Source organism: Pelodiscus sinensis, unplaced genomic scaffold, assembly GCF_049634645.1.
Source record: "Pelodiscus sinensis isolate JC-2024 unplaced genomic scaffold, ASM4963464v1 ctg40, whole genome shotgun sequence".
NCBI lineage: Eukaryota > Metazoa > Chordata > Testudines > Trionychidae > Pelodiscus > Pelodiscus sinensis.
The window spans coordinates 788,301-814,991 of record NW_027465932.1 but is presented as its reverse complement, the minus strand read 5'-3'; the positions used below and the strand labels follow the sequence as shown (position 1 = coordinate 814,991).

Sequence of the window (26,691 nt, the reverse complement as noted above, 5' to 3'; positions counted from 1 at the left end):
TCATGACAATTCTCTTCCAGAATATGATCTGAGGAAGTGGGACTGGCCCACAAAAGCTCATCACTTAATAAACCATCTTGTTAGTCTTTAAAATGCAGCATAGTTTTTCCTTTTGTTTCATCAAGATCAGACTAACATGGCTACCTCTCTATTACTATTTCTCCCCGTTGCTGAGCATCTCCTCTCCTCCCACCACCATCAGAAATTCTGTCCCTCAGACATCCCTGCACACAGCCCAAATGCATCCATTTAGATATAGGCCTGGGAGCCCACCCTGTTGTGTACACCAAGTAACTTACTTGTGCCAGCAGTGTGCAAGGTGCCGCCCACAGCTTCTGCATTTTAGAGCTCCTATTGGTCCAGGAGCTGCAGATCTAGAGAAGTGATTATTCCCCTTCATTTAGCACTGGTCAGGCCACATCTGGGGTGTTTAGTCTAGTTCTGGGCCCTCCAGTACAGAAAGGATGTGGACGCATTGGAATGGGTTCAGTGGAGGGCAATGAAAATCATGAGGGGGCTGGAGCATAAGACTAATGAGGCAAGATGAGGAATTTGGGTTTATTTAGTCTGCAGAAGAGAAGGATGAGGAGGATTTGATAGCAGCCTTCAACTTTCTCAAGAGAGTGAGGCTGTGATGGTAGCCTTCAACTTCCTGAAGGGAGGTTCCAAAGAGGCTGGCGAGAGGCTGTTCTCAGTGGTGGCAGATGGCAGAACAAGGAGCAATGGGCTCAAGTTACAGTGGGGGAGGTCCAGGTTGGATATTAGGACAAACTATTTCACTAGGAGGTGGTGAAGCACTGGGCTGGGTTCCCTAGGTAGGTGGTGGAATCTCCGTCCCTAGAGGTGTTTGAGTCCCAGCTGGACACAGCCCTGGCTCGGATGATTGAGTTGGGGTTGGTCCTGCTTTGGGCAGGGGGCTGGACTCGATACCTCCTGAGGGCTCTTTCCACCCTGGGGTTCTAGGATTCTACCAAGGGGCCTGGTAGATTGGACAGCACTGGTGATTTTAAAATCAAACGTGGATGGATGTTTTCCTAAAAGATCTGCAGTAGGGATTATTTGTGGCCGGTAGGGGTGGTGGTCGATAGCCTGTGGCCTGTGAGATGCAGCTGTGTGACAGGGTGTATAATTCCATACAGGAAATGAAAGAGTTTAGGAGCAGCAGTTCTGGGCCCAGGTGACTCTGTAATTCCCTGACTGTACAGAGTGTACCCTTCAATGTAGGCAGCGCTCAGGATCACAGTACAACGGTTCTGTGTTGAGAAACAAACGGACTGGAGCCATTTGGACAACAAGAAATATACCTCAGAATGGAGAGTTCCCAGCCTGCTGGTACAAATCACTCTGGCTTTACTTCCCCTTCACTAAATAAGGGTATGTCTACACTACAGCACTAATCCGAACTAATTTAATTCAAATTAGTTAATTCGATTTAGCTAATTCGAACTAGTGCATCTAGACCTAAAAACTAGTTTGAATTAGCATTTTGCTAATTCGAACTAGCATGTCCACATTGAGTGGACCCTGAACCGAAGTTAAGGCTGAACCGTTAGTTCAAATTAACTTTCATAGGCGCGACACATGCAAACCGCTAGTTCAAACTTAATTCGAACTAGTGGAGCGCTTAATTCGAACTAGGTAAACCTCATTCCACGAGGACTAACGCCTAATTCGAATTACGTAGTTCGAATTAAGGGCTGTGTAGCCACTTAATTCGAACTAGTTGGAGGCTAGCCCTCCCCAGCTTGCCCTGGTGGCCACTCTGGGCACCACCAGGGAAACTCTTCTGCCCCCCTCCCGGCCCCAGAGCCCTTAAAGGGCCACGGTCTGGGTACAGTGTTTGTGCCAAGTGTAAGCCTGCCAGCACCCAGCCAGTAGACCGTGCACCTGGCACAGGATGAGCCAGCCACCCGCTGCCCCCCAGCCCTCCACTGCTCCCAAGGACCAGGCTGGCAGCTCCCAGGAGCCTGCCAGGGGCCACAAAAGGTGGGCACCTGCCTGGTCTAGTGTGGAGATCGTGGACCTCATTGAGGTTTGGGGGGAGGCCTCCAATGCCCACCATCTCTGCATTGAGCTCAGGGATGCGGCTGTCTACAGCCGCATGGCTGCCAGCCTGGCCCCCAGAAGTCACATGCACAGCCAGGAGTAGGTGCAGACTAAAATAAAAGAGCTGCGGCAGGTTTCTGCCAGGGTCTCCCCACCAGGAACTGACCCGGAGGCCTGCCTGAACTACGAGGCCCTTGACCGCATCCTGGGGGGTCAGACGATCTGTTTCCCCCTAGTGATCATTGACCCAGGGGCAAGGAGCCCTGTCTCTGACACAGGGTAAGAGGAGGAAGAGAAGGAGGACGATGGCCAGGAGCCTCAGGATCCAGCAGGGAGCATGCCCTGCACCCAGGACCCCCGAGCTGTACCGGAGCCTCATCCAAGGCCGGGGAGGCCTCCACATGTGAGTGTCATCATGGTCCCCTTATGCGGGGCTGAGCGGGAGGGCGGGGAGCCCAGGGACTGTGTGCATGGGCCTTGCTGACCATGAAGCAGCTGGCAACCTGTGCATCTGCCTTGCCAGCCAGGACATGTGGCCCCAGCTGGGTGCCTTTCAGGGCCCCTGGCCTGTTCCCCACACGCATCTACACATGAAGGCACATGACAGGCCCCTGACCCTGGGGAGAGAAACTGCACACTGCCCTCCCTCCAGACGCCCCCTCTACACAGAGGCAGGGCACATCTCCCCTCCCCCCACCACCACACTGTAGGCAGCACAGGGGCTGGGGTGCAGTCCTGGGCCAGCTCACACTCCCGGGGATAGCAGGACGTGATGGTGTGGAGACCTGCCGTCCTCACCTTGCAGAGGGGGGCTGGTTTTCACCCACTGTGTCCCCAGGGAGAACTGACCACGTCTCGTTTCACCACAGCCGCAGCACCTGCAAGTGCAGGATGCACCACCCTGCCTGCAACAGCCACCTGAACCCGGGCCAACAGGTGCCCCCGCAACCTTGAGGAGTTCCAGAGGCAGCAGCTGTGGTTTCAGGGACGGCAGGTCCGCAGCCAGGAGCACTGGGTGCAAGAGGACCTGCAGCTGCGGCGGGACAGCTTGAGGGAGCTCCGGGAGCAGGGCTGTGTCCTCCGCAAGCATTCGCAGGCCCTGGCCAACCGATTGTTGCCTCCTGCTGCTCCAGCCCCTGCGACCACGGCAGCTATTGCTCATCCTCCTACCCCTGCCCCCCCTCCACACCCACTCCCCCTAGGGATGCTGAGGCCCCTGCACCCGCAGTGCTGTGAGAAGGGAGGTCGGACAAGAGCCCCAAACCTGAGCTTCATCTCCCCTTTCCTTCCCTTGTCTCCCCCTTCCAGCTCTCTCCTCCCAGGTTTCCCCCCTCCCCTCTCCCACCCTCATTCCTACCCTCCCCCCACCCCAGTTATGTTAAATAAAGAGAGTTTTTTGTGGCAAAACGGGAATTTTTATTGTAGATCAGGAAGGGGGGTTAGGGAGGAGAAAGGGAGGGAGGAAGGGAGGAAGGTGGGGGTGGAATGTAAGGCACAAGGCCCCAGTGGGGCATGCCAGGGGGACTTTGCAGAAGGGAGGGATAGTTCAGTGGTTTGAGTATTGGCCTGCTAAACCCAGGATTGTGAGTTCAATCCTTGCAGAGGCGATTTGGGATAAAATTCATTAGGGATGGTACTTGGTCCTGCTATGAAGGCAGGGGACTGGACTTGAAGACCTTTCAAGGTCCTTTCCAGTTCTAGGAGATAGGCAATCTCTATTATTATAGATGCAGACAGCCCCCCAAAGGGCCTCCTGGCTGGCAGCCATGCAAGACTGTGTGTACTGGCCAGCCAGATGGTCAGCCTCCCCCTTCCTCTCATATAAATTGTGGTAGTTGGGGAAGAAAGTCCAGGCGTGCAGCCTCTGGCACACAGAGGAGTTGCAGTACACCTGTGTGTTGTGTGCCTTGCCGGACCAGCACACACTGATGGCAGTGAACTGGCCCCGGTGGTCAGACACAGCCTCCAGGAGCACAGAGAAGTAGCCCTTGAGGTTAATGTAGAGGGAGGTCTGGTGTTCCGGGGCACAGATGTGGATGTGCGTCCTGTCGATGGCCCCTCTGCAGTTGGGGAAGCCGAGGGTGCTGAACCCCTGGAAGACTGCGTCCGGGTCGGCGAGGCGGACCACCCTTCAGAGCAGCACCCTGTTGATGGCCTTCACCACCTGTAGACAGACACAGCAAAGCGCGAATCACTGGGGTGCCCGGGTGGCTGGGAGTGTTCGTTCTCTGGCACTGCCCCACTCCCAGAAGCAACCAGAAGCAACCACCACGGGCAGCATGTAGTATGGCTGGGACAGAACAAACGATCCCAGGGAGGGTACCTACATCACCTCTCCCCCTGTTTTCCCTGGGGCAGCCCATGTCCTCCTTGCAGCCCCCGCTCCTGTCCCAGTGGCCAGTGAGTGCTGTACCTGCATGAGAACTGCTCTGATGGGGGATCTCATCACGCCGAACTGGTTCCCGACGGCTCGGTAGCTGTCCAGCGTGGAGAGCTTCTATAGGGCGATGGGCACCCACTTGTGGAGGGGGATGGCGGGCCTCATGCGAGTGTCCCGTCGTGGCAGAGCAGGGGCGAACCACTCGCAGTGCTCCAGGAAAGTGTCTTTCTTCATCCTGAAGTTCCGGGTCCACTGTTGGTCTCCCCAGCACTCCAGGACGATGCGGTCCCACCAGTAGCTGCTGGTGTCCAGACGCCAGATGTGGCAGGTCATGCTGGTGTCTGGCTGCTGCTCCTCCCCAGCCCCCAGAGGGGGCAGGGAGGTCCATGGGGATGGCCTGCAGCAGAGGGTGCCAGGCAGCCTCCAGCAATTGCTGCCAGGCTTGCAGCAAGACGTTCAGCATGACCACCAGAGTGCCCAGGGGTGGCTCTGGCTCCATGGTGCCGAGTGCTGCCGTGTCCCAAAGGAGAGTGACCGAAGCAGGTGGAGAGGAAAATGCTTTGCTGTCCCTCAGTGAGATAGGCTGTCCAGGAGGGTCCCTTTAAGCACGAGCCTCAGATAGCCTCAGACACAGCCACACAAAGCAACTACTGACCTGATGCCCTGCTGGAACCGGTTTCAACCGCCCTTAAATGCGATCCAGCGTCCTATCAGTGTGGACACGCTATTTTGCAATAGATTTTGTGTCTAGATGCGTTATTTCAAATTAGCTTAATTCGAATTAACTATTTTGAATTAAGTTAATTCGAAATAGCACTGTAGTGTAGACATACCGCAACAGGGCAGTTTGAACACCTGCCACATCCATCCCAGAGAAACAATACCCGATGGGCCTGCACACTGTTGGTGTCTGTACATGAATCCTTCAGAGCCAGCTTCCCCCTTTCTCTTGTCGAGAGCAGCAGGGCGCATCTTTCCCCTTCAAACCTCTTAGCTCTGAGACTTCAAGGACACGTGGAGTAGGATGGGGAGTCGAGGGGGAGCGACCTTCCTACCACATTTATTTGAAGTTGGGGATTTGAACTCTCCCCGTTAATAAAGCTGCATCGATCACCAAGCCACAGTTTTAAATCTACATTAAAGATCCGTGCCTTCTGGTTAGCCCTCCCAGTGCCTGCCGTGCACCGTGAGACCTTTAGTTAGCCTGGACTCAGGTACCAGGAAGTGACTGGTGATGTTTACTGCCAAGACAGTGATCAGTCCAAGACAGGCTCAGTTACCCCCAAACAACCCTGTAAATCCGTCTCTGCTGCACTTTTAGATCCCTACCTGCTGTGTATTCCCCTCTACCCACAGGGAAGGGGATAAGAAAGCTTAAAGAATCTCTCTCTCTCTCTCTCTCCTCACACACTTTACCTCTCACTTGACCTAGACATACTGTAGCCAGACAGGAACCCCCTTGTAACATCCATTTTTGCTTGCCTGGAGCATACAGGGCACACAGAGCAGTAAGCCTTGAACAGACGGCCCGGGCTGCTGTGTGACCCTGGATGGCTGTAAACAGAGATACGCCAATTGCTGACCAAGAGGCTGCCGAGGAGTGCCCTTCACTGAAACCCATATTGATACGAACACACATCCATCCGCGGGGGGAGGAATCTCTCGCCCAGTAAAAAAAATGTCCAGTACTCACAATTTAGTTATCTCTCTTACAAGTGTAAATTAAGTTGAAACTTGCTTGTAAGAACTGGCACCACAAAACAGACCAGTACAATTTGGCATCTTAGATAAGAAAGAGAATACAGGCCCCTATGGATATAAAGATGGGTCCAGCAGCACATTTACTCTGAGAGTCAATCTAACATCTATCTGCTGGTCGGGTTAGGTGTTTGACCTCCCGAGGTTTCATGGGGACTCCCACCTCGTAATTGTCTTTCCTAGGAATTGAGGGACCAGCCCTGGCTTGACCTGCTGGAGTTGAGAGGCACAGAAGGGGGTAAAAATTGTACCTGGATGTGGTCCTTTGTCTTAAGTGTATACATAGACTTAGAGCTCTTTAAAGATTAAGCTGTCACTTGGTACCATTATTTCTATTTTCTATCTTTATTTTCTTTGTAACCATTTTTAAGATCTATATTTGCTAGCAGTTAAGAAATAGAGCAATAACCGTTGTAACCATATGATTTATAAGCCTTTTTAATAAACCTGTAACTGGTTAAGCTTTAACCTGACTCCTTCAGTTGCTGTAACAGAACCAAGCACAATTTAAAAGAACTTCAGCCGGTCATAAGGGACAGGTATAGGAAGAGCTTGGGCATTTGGATCGTGTCACTCCCAGGTGACAGATCCATTGGGGCATCTCTCAGTCTTCCCTAGACTGCCCGCTGTGAAGGGATTCTGTATCCTAGCAGCTGAAATCTGAGATGTAATAAGCTCTCCCTATAAACTCTGGGCGTCTGTCAGCCTGTTGGCTGCCCTCCGCGACGGGACCCCGGTCCTAGCGGTAAAGTCACGGACGTTAAACTTTTCGGAGTGCCCGTCAGTCTCTCCTAGACTGCCCACTGCGACGGGGCCTTGTGTCTCAGCAGTTAAAGACTCGGGTGTAACACACACACTGCCCAGACCGTCGGCTGACACATACCCACTATGTCTCCTACAAGCTGCAAATCCTTCTGACTTCTGCAACACCTGTCCAGGCAGCTGCTACAATACCAGCTCAACTGCTTCCTGTAGTTTGCAAGCCAGGCTCTGCGGCTATCTCATGTCCAGCTGGGCACCAAGGAGATTAGAGTAGAGCAAAGAGTGAGCCCAGTTCCTTTCTCCGGTTATAAATAGCAGGAAGGTCCATGTGTCTGGGGGAATCAGTGTGTCACAAAGAGCAGTGAATGGAACATGTGATATGGTTCAGGGAAATTAAAGCCCCTAGTGCACAAGAGAATTGGAAGAAGAATCATGCGAGCACAATTTGCGCATCTTCTTCTGGAAAAAAATGCAGTGCAGCCATAGCCTTTGAGGGCTCCTTCTGCATCTCAATCATCTAGGGGCCCCACTGGTTGTTTAGCCGGCTTCCTGCTTCTGATGTATTTTAAAACATTTTGCTGTTACTTGTTGAGGTTTTGGCTAGCTGCTCTTCAAACTCCTTTTGGTTTTTCTTCTTATACTTTACACTTAATTTGACAAAGTTTATGTTTTTTTCTATTTTCCTCACTAGGATTAGACTTCCACTTTTTAAGAGATGTCTTTTTATCTGTCACTGCTTCTTTTACTTGGTTGTTAAGCCACAGTGTCACTTTTTTGGTTTTCTTACTGTGTTTTTTAATTGGGGGAATCCATTTAAGCTGGCCCTCTATTATGTTGTCTTTCAAACATTTCCGTGAGGCTTACAGAGATTTTACTTTAATCATTGTACCTTTTCATTTCTATTTAACTAACCTGCTCGTGTTTGTGTAGTTCCCCTTTCTGAAATTGAATGCCAGAGTGTTGGGATGCTGAGGTGTTTTTCCCACTACAGGGATGTTAAATTTTATTATACTATGGTAATTGTTTCCAAGCATTCCAGTTATATTTACCCCTTGGACTGGATCCAGCGCTCTGCTAGGACTAAACTGAGAATTGACTCTCCCTTTGTGGACTCCAGAAGCAGCTGCTGTAAGCAGTCATTTAAGCCATTGAGAAACTGTATTTCTGCATTCCTTCCTGAGGTGACATGTACCCAATATGGGGATAAATAAAATCTCCCACTATTATTGAGTTTATTATTTTGGTAGCCTCTCTAATCTCCCTTAGCATTTCACAGTCATTATCACTGTCCTGCTCTGGTGGCCAGTAACATATCCCAGCTGCTATATTCTTAATATTGGAGCATAGAATTACTAATCATAGAGATTCTATGGAACTGTTCAATTCATTTAAGTTTTTTTTTCTTTATTTGATGGATTCCCTAGGGTGGTGGTGTAACCTCCATCCCTGGAGGTTTTTAAGTCTCGGCTTAACAGGGCCCTGGCTGGAATGAATGAGTTGGGGTTGGCCCTGCTTTGGGAAGGGGGCTGGACTTGATGACCTCCTGAGGTCTCTTCCAGCTCTTTGATTCTATGATTTCACACATAGTGCCACTCCCCCACCAGCACGACCTGTTCTGTCCCTCCTAGATATTTTTTAAACTAGTATGACTGTGTCCCATTGAGTGGCCTCATTCCACCACGTTTCTATGATGCCTATTATATCAATGTCCTCCTTTATTATGAGATGCTCTACTTCACCCCTCTTATTATTTAGACTTCTAGTGTTTGTGTATAAGCACTTTAATAATTTGTCACTATTTGTCTGCCATTTCCTGATGTGTTAGACTCTTTTGCATTTGATTGTTTCTCATGAGCTCATATCCATACTGTATCATCTTCATCCTCTTCTCCGTACTAGGCCATAAAGAATCTCAATTAACAGACCATCCCCTAAGAGCTGGTTGTACTAGGACTCTCTCACACAAACTGCCTCTCAAACTCCCCTATGAGTGCCCCCCTGTTTGTGAGTTTCCTTATGTCACGTAACCACTGGTGACAGCGGCCTTCTTTCCTAGGTCAGTCCTACCCCCTCGCTAACCACAGACGGGGAGGCTGATCGCAAGGCTGTGTGTGAGGCTGATCAAGGGAACAAAGGCTCAAACACTCCCAGACACCCAGACCCAACTGACACAGTAATTGAAATAACTGAAATCAATGAAGCAGAAGAAATTGGATTTGTCAAACATTAATCATGTTCAACCAACCAATAACTTTTTGGGGTAGAAAAACTTAAAAAACAATGAAAGATCTAGCAGCACCTTAGGGTATGTCTACACTAAAGCGCTAATTCGAACTAACTTAGTTCAAATTAGTTAATTCGAACTAAGCTAATTCGAACTAACGCGTCTAGAACTAAAAACTAGTTGGAATTAGCGTTTTGCTAATTTGAACTAGCATGTCCACACTGAGTGGACCCTGAACCTAGGTTAAGGCTGGCCGGAAGCAGTGCCGGCAGGGCATCAGATTAGGACTTAGAGCATGGAGGTGCTGTCTCAGCCTAGCCGAGGGCTGCGCTTAAAGGGACCCGACCCCCACCCCAGACAGACAGTTCTCAGGGGTTCCCCGCTTGCAAAGCAGTCCTGGCTTGGAGTGCCCTGAGTGCCCACACTTGGCACATCACAGCACTCGGCCATCAGCCTGGCTGCACTTGCCGCAGGCTGCCAAATGTTTGTTAAGTCCTTTTTGGAAAGTGTCGAATTTTAACATGAATGACAATTCAGAGGATTCCCTTTCAAGGGAATTTTCAAGGATTCTTGAAAGGGAATCCTCTGAACTGTCATTCATATTAAAATTCGACACTTTCCAAAAAGGACTTAACAAACACTTGAACTATCTCACCCATTACCAAGACAGTTTCCCCAATTATCACCTCTAATACCATTAACTCATAAACATCCCACTCTCCCCACCTCTAATATCATCAATTCACAGACACTTACCTTCCTTCCTCCCCCCCCCCCCCGCATCCCCCTCCTGTTCTGAAATGTGATTTGTCCTTTTCATATGTGTTCATTTTTTTAATTGTATCCTTTGCTATATATGGTTGTGACTATTTTCTTCCACTATTTGATCTGAGGAAGTGGGTCTGGCCCACGGAAGCTCATCATCTAATAAACCATCTTGTTAGTCTTTAAAGTGCTACATTGTCCTGCTAGCTAGGGGATGTCTTTGTTCATACCTTGGTGATGGATCCCAAACATTTAAATGAAGATAAGTTTCACTGCTTCCCTGTGTATTGGCTTTCACATCCTACTGACCCAGGGAAATACAATCTAGTGGAGCTGTAGATCCTGGCAGGGCTCATGGAGGGGTTCGTCCAGCTCTGGGTCAATTGGCAGCCTCTCTGCCTTAATCCACAGAGTTCCTGTAGTCCTGGATCTTGGGCCTGTGATCAGATCAGAGTACTCAGTACAACACTTGCCCTCTTTGGGGTTTTTAGTCTCTAGACCTGGGCTCAGGCCAACACTCTGGCCAAACCAACAGCCCAAACTCTGTTTGGCCCCAGCCTGGTGTCAGAGCAGGGTAGCAAACAAGCAATCAAGTAGGAAGGCTTATGCCTTGGTGTAGGGTGGGACAGCAAAGAAATAGGCACAATATCTACAATAGTAGCCCAGGTCCTGGATTGGAGTAGGACAGCAAACAGCCACAGAGGGTATGTCTACACTACCCTCCTAGTTCGAACTAGCGGGGTAATGTATGCATACTGCACTTGCTAATGAAGCCCGGGATTTGAATTTCCCGGGCTTCATTAGCATAAGCGGGGAGCCGCCATTTTTAAATCCCCGCTGCTTCGAACCCCGTGCAGCGCGGCTACATGGGGCTCGAACTAGGTAGTTCGGACTAGGGTGCCTATTCTGAACTACCGGTACACCTCGTTTCACGAGGAGTAACGGTAGTTCGGAATAGGCACCTAGTCCGAACTACCTAGTTCGAGCCCCGTGTAGCGCGGCTACACGGGGTTCGAAGCAGTGGGGATTTAAAAATGGCGGCTCCCCGCTTATGCTAATGAAGCCCGGGAAATTCAAATCCCGGGCTTCATTAGCAAGTGCGGTATGCATACATTACCCCGCTAGTTCGAACTAGGAGGGTAGTGTAGACATACCCAGAGTTAGTAGCCCAGGCCCTGGTTCAGTTCTTGGAAGCCCTCCATCTCAAGCCAACCAATAAAACCCCAGGCATGGTTCCTCATATAATGTGGTTTACCGCCGTTGACAAAACCACCACACTCTTTCAATTTACTGTTGATAGAATGCAGCAATAGTCTAGATGCAGGTACAGTTTTTTCGAAAAAACCCTGTAGTCTAAACAGACCCTACGTAAGCTGTAAGCCTCCATGGAGTGTTTGGTCAGGCTAAACTGGACCCTGACCGAACCGCTCAGCTTGGGGCGGGGAGTTCGTTAGGGGTGTCCATTGTCAGGCCAACTGTATACTCTGTTAATTGAGCCCTTCCTCTGTCTCCTCTGCTGTAGGATGACAGAGTTGACGCTCCATGAGCTGGAGCAACAGCTGGTCCTCTTAGTGTATGCTGATGAGGTGACCCTCATGGTCCAGGACCTAGGTGGGCTGGTGCTTGTGGAGGCCTGAGAAGTAGACTACTCAGTGGCTTCCTTTGCCCAGGGCAACTAGCTCAAGAGCTCTGACCTGGTGGTCAGGAATGGGTGGCAGGTAAGCTCCCTCCCACCCGCGCTTCAGGCCATCAGATGAAGTGCGATTCCTCTGCTCTATCTCAGCATTTTACTATCCGCCATGCATCCCTCCTCACCTGAGAACTGGAAAGGCTTAGAAGCCAGGGTGGGTGAGCAGATGCAGAGATGGACGAGGATCCTCCAGGTTCTCTCCCTGTGAGGAAGGGTGCTGGTGCTGAACCAACTTGTTCTCTTCATGGTCTAGCACCAGCTCTACAACTTGATCCCAGTCCCAGAAGTCCTGGCCCAGCTCCAGAGGATAGCCCTGGACTTCTTCTGGCCATGACTGCAGTGGGTCTCTGAAAAGGTCCTGTGTCTCCCTCTGGAGGAAGGGGGACAGGGCCTGGTCTGCATGCAAAACCAGGTCCAGACCTTTTGCCTTCAGGCCCTGCAAAGACTCTTGTATTGTGCAGATAGTCTAGTATGGAGTACGTTGGCACATGCCTTCCTTCACCACCTCTGAGGGCTCTGATCTGAGTGGCAGCACTTTTTCTCTACCTGAGAGGTCTTCCGTAAGACCTCTCTGAGCTCTCTGAGCCATAGTTCTACCAGCTCCTTCTCAGCAACCAGGTCTGTTGTGTCCTGTAGTGGGGCAGAGTGACCGCCCACTGACCCAGAAGAGGAGCAACCCCTCTGGCCACCATGTTGGGCTGAGCCTGACCTTGCCGGGGCAGCTGACAGGAAATCAGGGGCAGAGCCAGGGCTATCAAAGCCCCACCTGTGGACTCAGTCAGGGCCCACCTGTGGAGGAACCAGAGGCCTGCTCAGCCCTCCCTGACTGGGAGGCTGAGCCTTGAACTGGGCCTCTCTACCCCTGGACACCCAGCCGGCTACAGGATCTGCAGCCGGTTTGCTTTTGAACTGAGCCCAGATACCATCTGTACACTCTTGTGCCCTACACATTGCACTTCCTCACATCATGTTCCACCTCGATACGAAATAGCGGGATCATCTAAGTCTTGATGAGGATGGGGAAACCTGATGGGCCAGTGTGTACTGCACCTTAATCCTAGGGTCCATCAGAGATATTAGCTGGTGGCTCCTCCACAGAGCCATGACCACTGGCATGTTCACTCCTGTCCCTTCTGCAGCGTGAGGGAAAACCTGGGGCATGCCTTCCTGGGATGAACCAGGCTGCAGCCTCTTTTCCAGCTCTTCTAGAGCCTCTTGCTGAGGCCTATTTCCACTTCTCCCTAATCTCACATATCTGGGCAGAGTTCTTCTGGATGGCATGTGGTGGGTCGTTGGACAGCTTTGAGGAGCACTGAGCACTGTCTGGGGTTCTCTGCTCGGTGTCCCCTTCTGAATCCCGTGTTTTAAACCTTTGACCTGCACCCCTGAACCTGCTTTTCCTCAATTCTGGGTCCAGTAATCCCTCCCATAAGGCTTGGGGAAGGGCCCTTTGTAGTGGGTGTACTTGTGCCCACGCACTTCCCATAATTCAAATAGTGCCCTCACTTCAGGAGGGTGTGGGTGCTGCTCTACTTCTTTCTCCTTCTGTGCTCTGGAGCACCCTTCCTTCTCCCCTTTGCCCAGCTGCTGTTACATTGCTCATTGTAGCCCTCCCTAACCAGCTACTCCCTGCTACCTTTCTCCTTGTTTGCCTGCTGCTGGGCCTCTCCCTCCCAGGACTGCTGTTGCTGTTGCCCTCCACCTTCACTGCTACCTGAGTTCATATGAGGGGGTGCCAGTAGTCCCCCTCCCCCTGACGGAGAGGTGAAGAAGACCCTACCACCATCACCCACTACCTAGAGGTCCTTCCCTGTTTGGTTGCCACCTGCTCCTGCTGCTGTTGCTGTACCACCCCCTGCAACCTCATGGAGGAGGAGGAGGAGGAAGAGGAAGAAGAGGAGGGGACCCACCATTTTGGACTAGGGCGGGGGGGGGGGGGTGTTTTCTGGGACCAAGCTTTTATCACTTGTGTTCCTGGGATGGTGATAATTTGAGTTAACAAGAGGGGAGACAGGAGAAAGAAGCATGGAGCCCTCCCCCCTTTCTCCTGCCACCATTCCCTCCACTTACCCCTTTTATCACTTAGACCTGTTCTTCACCCCTGGGAGGGGCTAGCTGCTCCCCCCCTTTCCACCTGGGGTTGTTTTTTCAGCAGCAAATGAGAGACTGAGTCCTACAAGAACTTGTGGGCACATTTCTTCCCCCCCCCCCCCCCCGACAAGCTCTCCCCCCAGCTGTCTTTGGCTGGGGGACCTCCCTGTCCCTTGCTTACTCCCTTGCTCCTCTATCACAGGAGGTTCCCCCCTCCTTCCTGCCCTGCCCCAGTAGCCCGGTTTGTCTTTTCCTCCATCCCTGATAGTTTGCTTAGTTGCTTGCCCTCCATACAATGTGCTTGCTTGCCCCATCCCTGCCCAGAGGTTAGTTTGCTGTGGTGCTTGCCCTGCCCTCCCAGCAACTGTCTTCCCCACCAAGGGAATAGGCCTCCTTGAGGAGTCTCTGCTCCACAATCCAGCCTTGTGTGTGCAGGTGGTAGAGTCTCCTTTGGTGCACTAGTGGTTGGTCCTCACAGGAACGTTTGCATGGCATGGTTCAGTCCTGTTGCCAATTCCTGCTTCTTCTGCGGCATGAGGGAAAAACTGGCACATGCCTATATCAAATGAACCAGGTTGCAGCCCCTTTTCCAGCTCCTCCAGAACATCTTGTTGAGGTTCTGTCTGCACTTTTCCACTCAAATTTTCATTTATGCACATCCCGAACATCCCTCCTATGGCCCCACAAAGTCACGAGACCTCATCAACCTCCTGCTGCCCTGGTGAAAGCTGCTATCTATAATACCAGGAGGAGGATGGATGAGAGAGTGCTCTGTGACTATGAGGCCTATTCCGCTCCTCTCAAATCACACATTTTCAGGAAGAGTTTCTCTGGGCGGTGTCTACAGCTCCTTGGACAGCTTCAAGGATCAGTAGGCACTGTCAGAGCTCCATGTCATTTTCCAGTTCCCTTGTTTTAAAGCTTTCACCTGCACCCCTGCCTCTGTTTCTTATTATTTGTCCTCCATAATTAATTGTATCTTGTCCCTCCCACAAGGATGTGGTTTGGGGCCTTTTAGAAGTATATTCAAGTGGTGCTCACTACATGGGGCTGTACAGTTATGAATAGTGTGGAGACAGAGAATAGGGACAGTGAGAACTCAGGCTGCAGGGACCACCCAATGGCACTGAGAGGCAGCAAGTCTGGAACAAGCAAAAGGAAACACTTCCACACACAGTGCACCAGCCATCTGGAGGACGTGTTGCCATGGGAGAATGTGAAGGCCAAAAGTATAAAGGGATTAAAACCAGATTTAGGTAAATTGAAGCAGGGCAGACCCAGTAATGGCTCTTAGCCCAGATGGAGAAGGTCACAACTGTATGCTATGGACACTTTCTGAAGATAGGATGCTGGGCTACATGGACTATTGCTCTCACCCTGCCTGGTCTTCCCTGTGTTCTTATTTTTTCCTGGCTCTGGCCTTAGTGTTGTCTCTTCAGATGTGCCAGGTGCCTCTGGCTTGTTCTCTACCATTTCCCTGACTCAGCAGTTGCCTCACACGTCCTGTGACCAGCTTCATCTTGGACTGTTGCAGTCGACATTGCTTTGTGTGGCTGTTCAGGGGTTATACCCAGACCTGCTCAGCTGGTGTCTGCAGACCCCTGGCTGTCCTGGTGCCTGCTTGGCTCTGCTGTCTCTTAATGGCTTCTGTTTCATGTCTGCTGCTTGCCTGCAGTACCAAATACCAGTCCTTGCTTGGGTTGGGTCATAGTAATTGCTGTTATATCCAGTATATGCATATAATACCTGTTCGTTATATGGAGTCATGGTTATCCACAGTGTTAAGCAGGAATGCAAAAAACCTACAGGCCTCACTCCTGTATGAGCTGCTAAAGCAAATCCCTAGAGTGACTTAGCATAAGCGACCTCTGGGCAAGATAAAATGCCTACTTGGTTGCTCCTTGATTTTGGGGAACCAAATAGGGGAAATGAACCAATTCATCTGGTTCCCAGAGTTAGCTGGTCACCGCAGAACAGACTGCCGGGTAAAGGGATGTGAGAAAGGCCAAGGCGATGGTTTTGGGAGTGAGATACTCCTCCTTACTATGTAGAAATAAGCCTCATAATCTACTAACCTATGTAGTAAGTGTGCCCAGAGATTTCTTAGGGTGAGGAGATAAACTTTGGGCAGGTAGGTTGGGCCAGATGTGAGCAGTGCCAAGGCCCTGTAAATGTCTGTGCTAAACTGCAAAAGTTGTTGTTGTCATCGTCGTCATTGTTGCACCTTGTTGAGCTGTGCACTCTGTTGCAGTGCTCTAGCAAACTACTCACTTCACTTGGCCATCTAGCCTAGCCACTGACCAGTTGACCTGCTCGGACCTTCCCCTTGCTCCGACATGCCATTTGAGGCCTTCAGGAAGGGGTGTGAATGGGCTGGGCTGAGTCATTCTTCACCTTCGCAATGTACAGAGGGCGCCCTAGAACTGGGCGATGGCCTTGTAACCTCACACTTCCCGCTGTTTGTTATTCCTCCATTTGTTTCAATAAAAGTGCTGATGAATTGATATTGTCTCCATTCCAGTGCCCTCGCCACATGCCCTGAAATTCCTTTTCTGAGACAGAGCGCCCTGTGTTCTCTCTCCCTGCAACCTGACCTGGGAGAGGAACCTAAACACCTTCTGCTCAGAAGTGGCCAGGGATGAGACATAACTCCTAGTCCATGAGTTCAGGTCTGCCCAGCCTTCATAGAGTCACAGATTCCAAGGCAAGCATGTGTCATTGTGACCATCTTGTGTAACTACCTCTATAGCACAACCCAGTGACCTGGCCTCAGATAATCCTTAGAGCAGAACATTTAGCAAAAGATCCAACCTTGATTTTAAAATTGCCAGTAATGGAGAAACAGCCCTGGGTGAATTGTCCTAGTGCTTACTCAGATGCACCAGGACACATTTAGGCCTGATTTTCAGTCTTCAGATTCTAGTCTTCAGATCCTATTGTCCTACTTGTGTGCGCTGGATTGAAGTGCCCATCTTATACATGTGGGCTCCACATTCACTTCTATATCTATAATCTCATATTGGGAATTGAAATGTATAGTGTGTGTTTGTGCACAGCTTGCCATGAGATCCAAACTGCTCTGTACCAGTGACTTGTCCTTGACATAATTTTGTCACATCCATTATTGTTGTGTCATCTGACAATGTTGTGCTAAATGATGTTATGGTTTCTCCCAGGACACTGATAAAAATGACAGCACCACTGGGAAGCGAACCTAAGCAATGATGGTTCCCTGTTTACAGTTACAATGCCCTGTTGTAAGGCCTTTTACCTCCCTTTACCATAGACCCAAATTCATCCTGTGCTTTTCAGCACACTGGTTACCCACATTCCCCAGGCTTGTGTATCAACTGCCATGTGACATGGCCCTCCCCTTTCAAATAAAATGTTTTATGTTGTTAATAACTGTACACTTCCGGGTCATATTAGCACAACCTCTTTTTCCTGTTGGATTTCCTGGCTTCCAAATGACAGTCATAATCAGTACAGTGCATCCATAACATATATCCAAGTCATTGATGGCAAATTACTTATAATAGAGACCTCACTATAGTCTTTTTTCTAGCCTCATTGTTCAGTTGTCTTTCCTCATCACTTATTCCTAATATTCTGCACTCGCACTTAAAATGAAACTCATTGAACTTCCGAGCATCTGTTTTCTTAAATTGCCAGGTTTCACTGCCATAAGTTGCTATGGCTATAACAATGGCTGCGAAGACACTGAGCTTCACATGTAGTATACAGTATTACATTTCCAGAGGTTCCTAAGTTTACAAAAGGCTCTGTTCACTTTGCTGATACTTATTCTTATTTTCACAGCTCACAGACTATCTTGGCTTATTATACTTCCACGTAATAATACTCCTGAGGGTGGGTCTCCTGCTTTTCCCATACTTCCCTCACTATATCTAAGATTTCCCAGGGGCAGCATCCATAGAATAACTTGAAAGAATCCAGTGGAAGCCCTGATGATGGTCTGTGGAACCCCAGGGTGTCACGTTACTGGATTTTGAGGGGAGCAGCCAGATCACTGCTGCACCCATGGGGGGGGGGTGTTGTTTGCCCCAAAAGTGGTATAAAGGAAGCCATGTGAGATGTCGACTAGAAGCTTGCTGTCTGCTGATTCTATATATGCTATTCATGTGATTGTTTAATATCTGTGTGTGAAATTATAAGATTGTACTTTGTATGAGCACTGAATGTTTCTCTGCATGTGGTTGAGCATTGGGCAAAGCTCGGCCTATGGACATGCTAATTAGCGAGGCCCTGTGGGACAATGACTCTCAATGGGCCAAGGACACACCTCAAGAATGAGGGCTGACACCTAAGGGCTACCAGCAGGGAACACAGGGATAGCCCGCTGGCCAGGTGACCTGCTGCAGCCAAGAAGAGACCAGGAAGGATGTATAAATATGCCATGTGGCCGACTCCATCTTGGTACTCAGATCTGCTCCTGACCCCAGATGCAGCCTTGCAGGGAATCACGAGCCAGGAAGAACTGTGGACCCGTCCTGACCTAGGATGCGCAACAAGGCCTTCTAAGTCAGCAGCTGTAACATCTCTGCTAGAGCCTGCATCGAGAACTGGGAGATTTGATGCATGTAACGTACTATCCTTTAACAACCTTAGGGTATGTCTACACTACCCTGCTAATTCGAACTAGCGGGGTAATGTAGGCATACCGCAATTGCAAATGAAGCCCGGGATTTGAATTTCCCGGGCTTCATTTGCATAAGCGGGGCACTGCCATTTTTAAATCCCCACTCGTTTGAACCCCGTGCCGCGTGGCTACACACGGCACGAACTAGGTAGTTCGAACTAGGCTTCCTAGTTCGAACTACAGTTACTCCTCATTCCACGCGACACGGCTAGTTCAAACTAGCGGGGTAGTGTAGACATACCCTTAGTCTCATGCTTTTCTTTATTGTAATAATAAACCTTTAAATGTTAGATTCTAAAGGACTGGCTTAGCGTGATTTGTGGGTAAGATCCAGAGGATAAATTGACGAGGGATCTGTGGCTGGTTTCTTGGAACTGGACAGAACTTGTTCTGGGTAGGTGGGATTGGGTGCTAGGACCCCCCCCCCCCACCTGTGTATGAGGCCTGGGGCCATCGGGGGCACGGATATTGCCGGGGTGTCGGAGGGGTTTTGCTCGTGAGGCTTCAGGCAGGCAGCTGAAGCACTCTGTGGGACTGGTTTGTGGCCTGTTTGAGAGGGTCTCCAGTCTGGGGGCTGTAAGGACCCCTGAATTTGAGCAATTCACCCTGAGCGGATGCCCTCAGCTGTGCCCAGAACCCGGTGGAAGCCCTGATGATGGTCTGTGGAACCCCAGGGTTCCGCAGAACCCTGGTTGTGAAACATTGGCTTGGAAGGACACACCCAGCCTGAAGATGGTATTTTGCTCACCCCTGCTCTAGTAATACTCAAAGTCCAAGGATAATGACCACAGACACAATCACAAAGTCTTATCCGTACAACATGATTTATTAAAGCAGTAAGTAAGGCTTCTATTACCCAAACATGTAGAAATCCTACAACACCCTACACAGTAAGTATAACGGTAATCGCTCACATCCTCAAAAGTATTCTAGCGTCCAATGAACCTATCACCAACTGATCATCAGTAGAAGGATAGTTCCTGCTGGGGCTTTTCCCATGGATATTCCCACTTTCACCAAACCAGGGAACCCTTTATATATTGTAATTGTTACTCTGCCCAACAGCTTATGCATATCCGCAAATGTGTCAGCTCTCCTTCCCTTATCTGTACTTTCACATCCCTTGCATTTTGGCATATATATTTCATAAGCTGTTTGTAGCTCCTCTTATTCTCATTAGCATTTACACATGGTATTTACTCTCAGCCAAGACAGGTAATCCAAGATATTTCAACCAAGTGTCCTGAAGGCTCAGACAACATGTTGCGGTCTAGTGCACTCACTTATTAGCACGTTTTTACAGTAATCTTGTGACTTTGGGACACATTTCTAGCTGACCTATTCATGTCAATTATTCTTAAACCTATAACCTAGTGCAGCTAACTGAAAAGCTTACAGGTCTCACTCTGTAGACCTTGCGTTTCAGCCAGGCTGCACTTATACACATACTATACACTCATCACTGCTAAATGCTCATTAATTCTATTAAGCAGACTTTGATTATATATAAAATATCACGTAAATTAACCATAACATAGCATAATTATAAATGGATGATAAAATGAACTGACTTCATAAATGATATCGGGATTAATATGTGCCCTCAAATTCAACATAAACTATGTTGAGTCAGCCAGGTCTAAAAACCCAAGTGCTCTGAAAGTTAAATACAAAAAATAAAATTTATTTTCATAGCATCATTCATAATTAATGTAAATTATCTCAAGACACTTAACAGCAAATCAGAAGCTACACAGGAAGTACAATAGAACTACTTTACCTAATTGTAGGTAGGCTATATCCACAGGTAACTGTTGTAGGACTGTGGGAGTTATGTGCAGCTAGAACTAGGTGTATATATTACAACTGGGACTAGGTGACAGGGGAGGGATCACTTGATGATTCCCTGTTCTGTTGTTATTCTTATAAGAAGCACATGGGATTTTTTTCAGGGGAGAAGGCAACATGCTATGTTGATTGAGAATACATCAGAAAAGACTTTACACAGACAAACCACACACACACACACACACACACACACACACATGTCCTGCAGATGATGCAGTTACCAGTCCATGGTGGCTCAAGTCAGTCATACCGGTCAGGTCAGGCTGATGAAGTGCAGAGTTGGGAGTCCTCTGAGACTCTGCTGAGGCTTGGTTTGCAGAACCGAACCCAGAGTCCCATAGCAAGAGCTTCACTTCTTATACATGTAAATTCCCATTTGGAGTCTGTGGGTTTTGCAATATCATGCTGCTGTCATCCGCCCTTAGGAGAGGTTAACTTGTGTTCTCCAGAGTTACCCTTTGATGTTGAGTGTCGGGCTGCCCATCTCTGTATCTCACTCTTGGAGGTCACTGCTTGTCTCCAAGGTTGATGCTGATAATTCAATTCAGCCTCAAAACACAATGGCTGTTTCCTCTTTATCTTCAAAGTTTCCACTTCTTCTTGATCACCTGGGCACCTGTTACCACTGTCACACTCACACATCCTCTTCGCTCACACCACTCAATTGTGCAGAATTTAACAGAAGATCAATATTTACTAAAAGGAACAGCAAAAAGAAAGGAATCTTGCACAAAGTAACTTGTGATACAGACAAGGGGTACAGCTTAATTTGTAATGCTAACAGGAAGCAAGGCCTTATAGTAAACTTTAATTAAGAGAAACAGGGAGAAATAGAAGCATACAGAACTTATAAGCAAGTCATTATACATCAAATTATTATGCATCATACTTATAGTATTATAACCAATACTAAAATGTATATTTTTGTTACACTGTTCACTATCTCTAGGACACCTGCCATTGGCCATTGGCCATGGTACTGGGCTGGATGGACCTTTGGTTGGACCCAGTACGGCCGTTCTTATGTTCTCATGTAGTCACAAAAGTTTAATGAACAGAAGGGCTCAGCTGAATATAACAAAACTGCTAAATTTCATTGTTTCATGAATTTTCTGATTATTGGTTGAAATGCCACATCATGCATCATGTGTTGTTCTCTTATTTACAAAATTTCAGTCCTGAAGCTAAAACAGTATCGTGTGACTTGGGTGGCCAGTCATAAGTTATGCATGCGGAATACTGACTAGTTAGGATGAACAGCTTGTGAACAGCCAATGAACTGAGAGCTGTTCAACCAAACCTATCAGTGAATACACATGAATGACTATTTTTATGAACAGACTCTGTTTTCTGTAAATGAATCCTGAAGAGAAGTAAGGTCTTTATTTACCACAATATTAACAACCACATTAGTCACTATGGGTACGTCTAAACTACATGGCTCCGTCGACGGAGCCATGTAGATTTATTGTTTTGGCAAAGTCAAATGAAGCCGCAATTTAAATGATCGCGGCTTCATTTAAATTTACATGGCTGCCGCGCTGAGCCGACAAACAGCTGATCAGCTGTTTGTCCGCTCAGTGCGCTAGTCTGGATGCTCCCCTGCCGACATCAAAGCCCTTTGTTAGCAGCCCCGGTAAACCTCGTCCCACGAGGAATAACGGGGCTGCCGACAAAGGGCTTTGATGTTGGCAGGGGAGCGTCCAGACTAGCATGCTGAGTGGACAAACAGCTGATCAGCTGTTTGTCGGCTCAGCACGGCAGCCATGTAAATTTAAATGAAGCTGTGATCATTTAAAACACGGCTTCATTTGACTTTGCCTATGTGTTTAATCTACATGCCTCTGACGACCCAAGTTTATTCCAATGTTTAGTTCAGAAGAGATCTAATAGCTGTAGTCAGAATCTTGAATGGATTCAATATGCAATGTTAATAATAGAGAAATTATGCTTTGATTAATTAACTAATTGACTAGTTGATGGGATTTCCATCAACTATTCAATTAGCTGATAAGCACTAGTGCAGCCTTTCGCCTTTGAAATGTACAAGAGGCCCAGCAGGGGCTCTTGTGCATTTCATAGACTGAAACTGAATGTGGAACCTGCGGCCAGTGGGAGTCTCGGGCTACTCATGGCATTTCACCTTTGAAATGTACAAGAGCCTTCACTGGATCTCTTGTATGCTTCAAAGAGGAAGCGCCACATGGAGCCTGGGACCAGAAGGGGACTCAGAGTTGGCCCCAGGCTCCTTACAGGGCTTCTGCTTTGAAATATACAAAAGCCCCAGCACAGACTCTTGCAGATTTCAAAGGTGGAAGATTGCCACTGCATCTCTGTCCCCTTCTACGGATCTGGAGCTGGAAGAAACTGGTCTTTAAACCAGCTCCCCACCAGTACCCCTCCTATCTCCGCTTGCTGCCTCTTTGTGACAGAGGCAGCAAATGAGGGAAGTGACTAGTCAACTAGTGTGTCGACTATCCAATAAGCTTTTGATGATCAGATAGTTGAGTAGTCAATTAGTCGTTTACATCCCTAGTTAATAAAGAACGAATGCTAAAACCTACATTTACTCATGCTTTGCATGCAATAACTGGAGGGTATGAAAGCCCATGGTTGAATATAAAATTTAAATAAATATAAACTGCAGTGCAGAAATAATGTGTGAAAGTGTTACAAAGCACTGAAACTCCACTAAGGACTATTAAACACTTGGCAAGGTGTCAAGAGAAGAAGAAAACACATTACATCAATCATTATCCCAACTTGCACTGCAGATTTGAAAACATATGTGTGACTGATTTTAAAACAGTTTCTGTGATAGTAACATTCACATCAGCTCTTTCCCTGAGGTCCTGCAGCTATTTCTGGTAGCGGTTATTTATTTCCTTTAAATCTTTGCCCAGTTTTTGTTGTAGGGGCTCTTTTTGTTTTAAAATTATTTTTGCATATGGGTCTTCCATCTTTCATTCTGCCTCTAATTTTTTATATTCCTTATCATGAAGAGATTTTATTTCTCTGTTTTTTCCCCATCTCTTACTCATAGAGTTCTTTGTGCATCTTGGTTTTTTTTTTAAGGTTCTTCTCAGCATGTTCATACATGGCATTAGTATAATGGGAACCTCCATTCTGCTGCACCATCTTATCGATCATTGCAATCAGCTCTGACACCTGGGCTTCCTGCTCCTGGCCTATCGCTTTGTTGCTGAAAGCGCAGCATCGATTCTCGCACCTTGCCACCAAGCTCTCAAGATAATTGCTATTGAGATATACTATAAAATCATGTACAGACATACCCTCTAAGTCCTCTTTTCTGGTGAACAGGAAGATCATGTGCTGCTCAGCTTTTTCCCCAAAAATGTCTTGTATTCGTTCAATTGTTTTTTTCTCTTCTTCAGTGAAACGACTCAGTTGCATCACCACGATGATAGCATGGGGGCCTGGGGCAGAGAAGGTGACACAGCGCCCAATTTCTCGCATAGTGTCCAGTAAAGGAACTTTCATGTCAAACAGACCAGGAGTATCAATGATTACAATGCTCCTGCCCTTCCAGAGCCCTTCTCCCTTAGTACATCTCGCTGTTGTTGCTTGTGCTGCGACTTTAGACTCAAACACTCTCTCCCCAAGGATGCTGTTTCCTGTTGCACTTTTTCCAGATCCACATTTGCCAACAAGAACAATCCGTAGTTCAGGTTCTTCAGTGGACTGGCCGGCAGTTTGTGGGGCTAAGGGAAGAAAGTTTGACAATGTCATTGGAAAGGTAACACAGTAACGGTGTGTGAGTATGGAGGTTTCCCTTTCTGTAATTCTAACCATTGTAAGGCCTGAGTTAACTGGCATGGAAACTAGGGACATTAGTGTGCAGTTGTCCAAACAATTAACTGATAAGCCTAGGCATACTGGTTAATCCAGAAGACTACATGCCCCTTCTGCTGCCTCTGGGCTTGCTGCAAAAGGATGCTGCTCCATGGGATTCTGGAGCAGCCTCTGTCTCTGGGGACAGAGTCCAGATGGGGCAGCTGCCACCCTGCACTGCTGCTTCTGTATCAGAGGCTGCAGCCTGGGGCATCAGGCAGATAGTATGGGTGGGGAGCTGGTTTTTAAACTGGACTCCCTCACGGTCTGGCTCAGTCTGGCTCAATCTGCTATCAGAGGCAGCAGCATGCAGTGGCAGGGGGCTCCCCGGGCGTTAGGCTGGAGGACACTCGCTGCAGGCCCAACCCCCAGGGAGCATTTTAGTGACTGTGTAACCGATAATATTTGTTGTGGCTACACGATTGCTAAACTGAACATTATCTCACATCCCTCCGTGTGTTGCATTTTGGAGCGGAGCAGCAGTGAGAAGGTCGCACTGGCAGCCTGTCGCCTTTGGGGGTCTCCGTTCAGATGAGGAGCTCTAAGCCCACAGCAGGGTCGGGCTGCAGGGGCCAGTGCAGGGCTCAGGTGTGTCTGGGAGGGCTGGTGATCTGCCTCCTGCGCCTCTGTTTGGACTCACTCTCCATGGCGCGATGCTGTCACTGGGTCTCACTGGCTCCTTACCCAGCCTGTATCACAGGTAGAGGAGCAGCAGTCACCAGGAGCCAACCCAGCCAGGAGGAAGCAGCAGCCAGAGCCAGGGGCAGGCTGGATATTGGGTTCCCTGTTTGGCAGAAGGTGCCCAAGCAGTCTAATCTAGACCTGAGGTCCCAAGAAGTGGAGCCCACCCAGCTCCCAATGGCTACTGCTGATCTGGGTGCTCAGCACCTCCACTAACCAGCCCCTTTGATTTATTGATTGAGTTGTGAGGTGAAGCGAGAAGGAAGGAGGCAAGGGAGGGAAAGAAGGGACCATGGAATGTGAAAACATGCCAGGGACAAAACACTGGCCAGACTAATGAGGGTATGAAGAGAGAAGATGGGGCAACAGGAGAAGGAAAACCAGAATTCCTGCTACGTGTTCCTGCCCTGGGTTGCCGAGACTATTTGTTTTTCTTATTACATTTCAGCTTGGCTGTCCCCTGGATATATTTTTACCCCTTGCCTCTTCTTCCACCCACCCCCTACTTTCTCCCCTAGACATCCAACACTCTGGTCGTCTGAAGCAGTGGGCTGTGCCCAGGAAAGCTCATGATCCCATCTACATGTTTTGTTAGTATGTAAAGTGCTACCAGACCATTTGGGTTTTTTTAAGTTTATCCTGTACAGACTAACTTGGCTACCCCCTGCAGCTTTTGATGCCATCTAAGTAGGTATGAATGGGAACAAATTCTGTTTCTGGAGAATTATCTCTCTGTACATCTAACATGTGAATTCCTCTTTTAGCTGAAGTTGAAGCTGTGACACTGAGTCAGAAATAATATTATAAGGTTTGGAAAGGGCAACAAAAATGATTAGGGGTATAGAAGAGTTTCCATATCAGGAGAGATTAAAGAAATGTGGGCCATTCAGTTTGGAGAAGAGACAACTAAAGGAGGAAATACTAAAGGAAAAAATGAGTAAAGAAATGTTTATTTCTTTATATAGCACTAGGACAAGAGATCACCAAATGATATTAATATGTAGCAGAGTTAAAAGACACAAAAGAGGAAACACTTCTTCACACAGCACAGTCAACTCATGGAACTTGTTCCCAGGGAATATTATGAAGGCCAAAACTATAACTGGGTTCAAAAACATTTATACAAGTTCACACAAGTCTAAATACAGCTATTAGCCAAGATGATCAGGGAGGTAACCTCGAGTTCTGTGTGTCCCTAACCTCTCTGCCAGAAGCTGAGAGCAAACACTGGGATGGGTCACTCTACAATTCCCAAATCTGATTGTTCCCTTTTAGGCACCTGGCACTGGCCAGATGGAAGACAAGAATGATGGGTTAGCTGACTGAATAAGGCCTTCCTTATGCTGATCTGAACTAGACAGGGAAGCAACTGTCTAGGAAGGAGTACTGCAAAAAGGGATCTAGGGGTTATAGTGGACCACAAGCTGAATATGAATCAGCAGTGTGATGCTGTGGCAAAAAATGCAAACATGATTCTGGGATGTATTAGCTGGAATGTTGTGAGCAAGACACGAGAGGTCATTCTTCCACTCTACTCTGCACTGGTTAGGCCTCAGTTGGAGTACTGTGTTCAGTTCTGGGCACCGTATTTTAAGAAAGATGTGGAGAAATTGGAGAGAATCCAGAAAAGAGCAACAAGAATGATTAAAGGTCTAGAGAACGTGAGCTAGGAAGAAAGTCTGAAATAATTGGAACAAAATACAGGACTATGTAGCACTTTAAAGACTAACAAGATGGTTTATTAGATGATGAGCTTTCGTGGGCCCCCAAACTCAGAAGTGGGTCTGGCCCACGAAAGCTCATCATCTAATAAACGATCTTGTTAGTCTTTAAAGTGCTACATAGTCCTGTCTTTTGTTTCAGCAACACCAGACTAACACGGCTACTGAAAGAATTGGGTTTGTTTAGTTTGGAAAAAAGAAGATTGAAGGGGG

General features: G+C 48.3%; 1 protein-coding gene across 1 annotated transcript; it reads right to left on the bottom strand.

Moving 5' to 3' along the window:
- Nucleotides 1–22,925: 22,925 nt before the first annotated feature.
- Nucleotides 22,926–24,723, bottom strand: LOC142825170 (GTPase IMAP family member 7-like). Its single transcript, XM_075916938.1, is given in 2 exon segments — nucleotides 22,926–23,946; nucleotides 24,717–24,723. Coding segments are annotated over 2 exon segments (735 nt in total). The 3' UTR covers nucleotides 22,926–23,218.
- Nucleotides 24,724–26,691: the final 1,968 nt, after the last annotated feature.